The sequence below is a fragment of the Sinocyclocheilus grahami genome, unplaced genomic scaffold, assembly GCF_001515645.1.
Source record: "Sinocyclocheilus grahami isolate Dianchi unplaced genomic scaffold, SAMN03320097.WGS_v1.1 scaffold318.1, whole genome shotgun sequence".
NCBI classification, from domain to species: domain Eukaryota; kingdom Metazoa; phylum Chordata; class Actinopteri; order Cypriniformes; family Cyprinidae; genus Sinocyclocheilus; species Sinocyclocheilus grahami.
Window position 1 is genome coordinate 14,615 of NW_015505497.1, and position 2,854 is coordinate 17,468.

At 32.6% G+C, this 2,854-nt stretch overlaps 1 protein-coding gene across 1 annotated transcript in view; it reads left to right on the plus strand.

The window, feature by feature from the left end:
* LOC107602034 (gamma-glutamyltransferase 5-like) overlaps positions 1-2,854 on the plus strand; it is a 17,643-nt gene that overhangs the window by 5,053 nt on the left and 9,736 nt on the right. Inside the window, exons 3-5 of the mRNA XM_016294422.1 lie at positions 1,027-1,273; positions 2,571-2,728; positions 2,823-2,849. Of these exons, the coding sequence (XP_016149908.1) occupies positions 1,027-1,273; positions 2,571-2,728; positions 2,823-2,849 (432 nt within the window). The remainder of the gene's footprint in view (positions 1-1,026; positions 1,274-2,570; positions 2,729-2,822; positions 2,850-2,854) is intronic.

Sequence of the window (2,854 nt, forward strand, 5' to 3'; positions counted from 1 at the left end):
CTTGTCATTCCAACCCCACATTATTTTCTTTCTTCCATTAAAAACGATTGATTTTTGACTTTTTTTGTAGTTTAGCTGTATACAGTAAATCACCATTCAATTTCATTGTGTGAAAAACAAGTCTGGACATTCAGCTTTTGTGTCTCATGGAAGAAGGAAAATAATAAGTGTCATGAGTAAACGATGACACATTTTTTAGGTTTCATAAACATGTCGTTTGAAAATGTAGAAGTACAATGGGACATTGTGTGCGTAGGATAGGGGAATTCTGTCTTAAGGGGAATTATGTACTTAAGTGGACTTGTTTTGCTTGTTTCTTATTCTTAAATGTACTTCCTGGACAGTTAAAATATAATTTTGACAGATTATAGTCACTATTGCCAAACATATTTACCCATAATGCCAGACTTTGTGTAGTTGCCTAAATGTTCACACGCTGTTCCTGCATACAAAATGCAACTCTAATTATGACTTAGTAATATTTTTACTTTCTAGATAAAAGAGATAATTTTTTTTCCCAAAAGCAATAGTTTATGTAACTTGGATAAGAACGAAACTCACTGTGTTGTTCTGTGTAATGCATTAATGTCCACTGAAAACAAACCGAAAGCTTTCTAAAACTGGAAATAATCTGATTTGGCAGTGTACAGTGTTCCTTTAAAAGGGCTTTTCTTTTTCGTTTTAGACCAGTATTACTCAAGACTTAAAATTGGCCTTTCCTTATTGTTCATACTTAAGATTAGGGATTTACATAGATGTCTAACCCTAATATTAAACTTTGGCACATAACTAACAGCCTAACAACAACACGCACAACATCCTATAATTGATCTTCAGAAAATGTAAAAATCAAGTTTTTCAAAATGTGTAACACATACAATACCTATTGTTAAAGCATTCATTTGACCAAAAATTCTGTAAAAACAGTCATATAGTGTAATATATTACAATTTAAAAGAGCTTTTCTATTTGAATATATTTTAAATGTATTTTATTCCTGTGATGCAAATCAGAACTTTTGAACAGTATTGTACTCCAGTAACTATTTTGTGCTTTATTTGTTCATGCGTCTACCAGGAAGTCACTGGATAGGTGTACCAGGAGAACTCCGCGGCTATGAAAAAGCTCATCAGTTGTATGGAAAGCTGCCCTGGGCCAAACTATTCGAGCCCTCCATCAAGCTGGCACGAGAGGGCTTCCCCATGCCAGCCTACCTCTCTTATTTCTTGAAGCAAGATTTAATTAAAAAACTGATTCATGGCACTGAACTCTGGTAATGTATCTTCTCCAAACAAACACATACACACCATCATGTACACTACTGTTTGTTATGACTGACATCTCAATGCAATAGTTTATTTAAGGGGACAAGTATGATGAACCTTGACGAGCATTCTTAACGATCAATGTCAAAGAAGTAGGTTATGACTTAGCCGCAGGCAAACCGCAAGAAATATAAGAGCTCTTTTATTGTTGTGTAATAAGAAACTTTCTGCTGAATGAATCAAAGCAGAATTGAGACTATCTCCAGTTTTCTATTAAATACCATTTTTGTCTATTGTAAAACATAATTTGCTGAATTATACACTGTAACTCACTAAATATGTGTGTATATATAATAATGTTTTTTTTTTAAATAGTTAATACTTATATTTAGCAAGGATGCATTAAATTAATCAAAAGTTACAGTGAAGATATGTATAATAATTTACTAAAGATTTCTATTTAAAATAAATGCTGTTCTAACTTTGTATTTATCAAATGTGACCCTGGACCACAAAAGCAGTCATAAGTAGCAGGGGTATATTTGTAGCAATAGCCAAAAATACATTGTATGGGTCAAAATTATCCATTTTTCTTTTATGCCAAAAATCATTAGGACATTAAGTAAAGATAATTTTCCATGAAGATATTTTGTACATTTCCTACAATAAATATCAAAACTGATTTTTTTTATTAGTAATATGCATTGCTAAGGACTTCATTTGGACAACTTTAAATGCGATTTTCTCAATATTTAGTTTTTTTGCACCCTCAGATTCCAGATTTTCAAATAGTTGTATCTCGGCCAAATATTGTCCTATCTTAACAAACCATACATCAATGGAAAACGTATTTATTCAGATGATGTATAAATCTCAATTTCAAAAAATTAACCCTTGTGACCGGTTTTGTGGTCCAGGGTCACAAATAGTTCTGGAAAAGAATATTAAACAGCACAAAATTCATCATTGCTATCTCTATTTTAAAATGTTAAAGTACTGGACACTATGACATTTTTTTAGGACTGTGTTTTTGCTCAAATTAATGCAGCTCTGGTGAGCATTATTATATAAACATTATATATATATATATATCTCAAATAAATTACAGCATTTCATTCAGTAATATAGGTATTACAAGAAATACTACCATGATGTTTACGGGGTTTTTTTTATTACTGTTACTGTTTTGGGGTGAAATATGACCCAGACATCTTGGCAAGTTTCATCACATTTTGTTTCACCTGGCTGGCTTATGTTACTTGAGTTGCTTTCTGTCTGGTTTTATAAGCTTATTTTTTTGTATAGTGAACTGTTCTATAAGGACAAGACAGTTCTTAGCCCAAGGGACACCCTCAAGTTCCCTCAGCTGGCAGAAACCATGAAAACTATCTCCAAAGAAGGAGCCGATGCCTTTTACACTGGAAAAATCGCCAAGGACTTGATACAGGATGTACAAGAGAGAAGTACGAACTGTTTGTATATAAATGGCAGTCGCTGTAATCAGAACAGATGTAGTGCTTCTGAAATACACAGTTTTCATGTTTTTGGTTTTTCCAGATGGAATTTTATCATTAGAAGATCTGAGCACT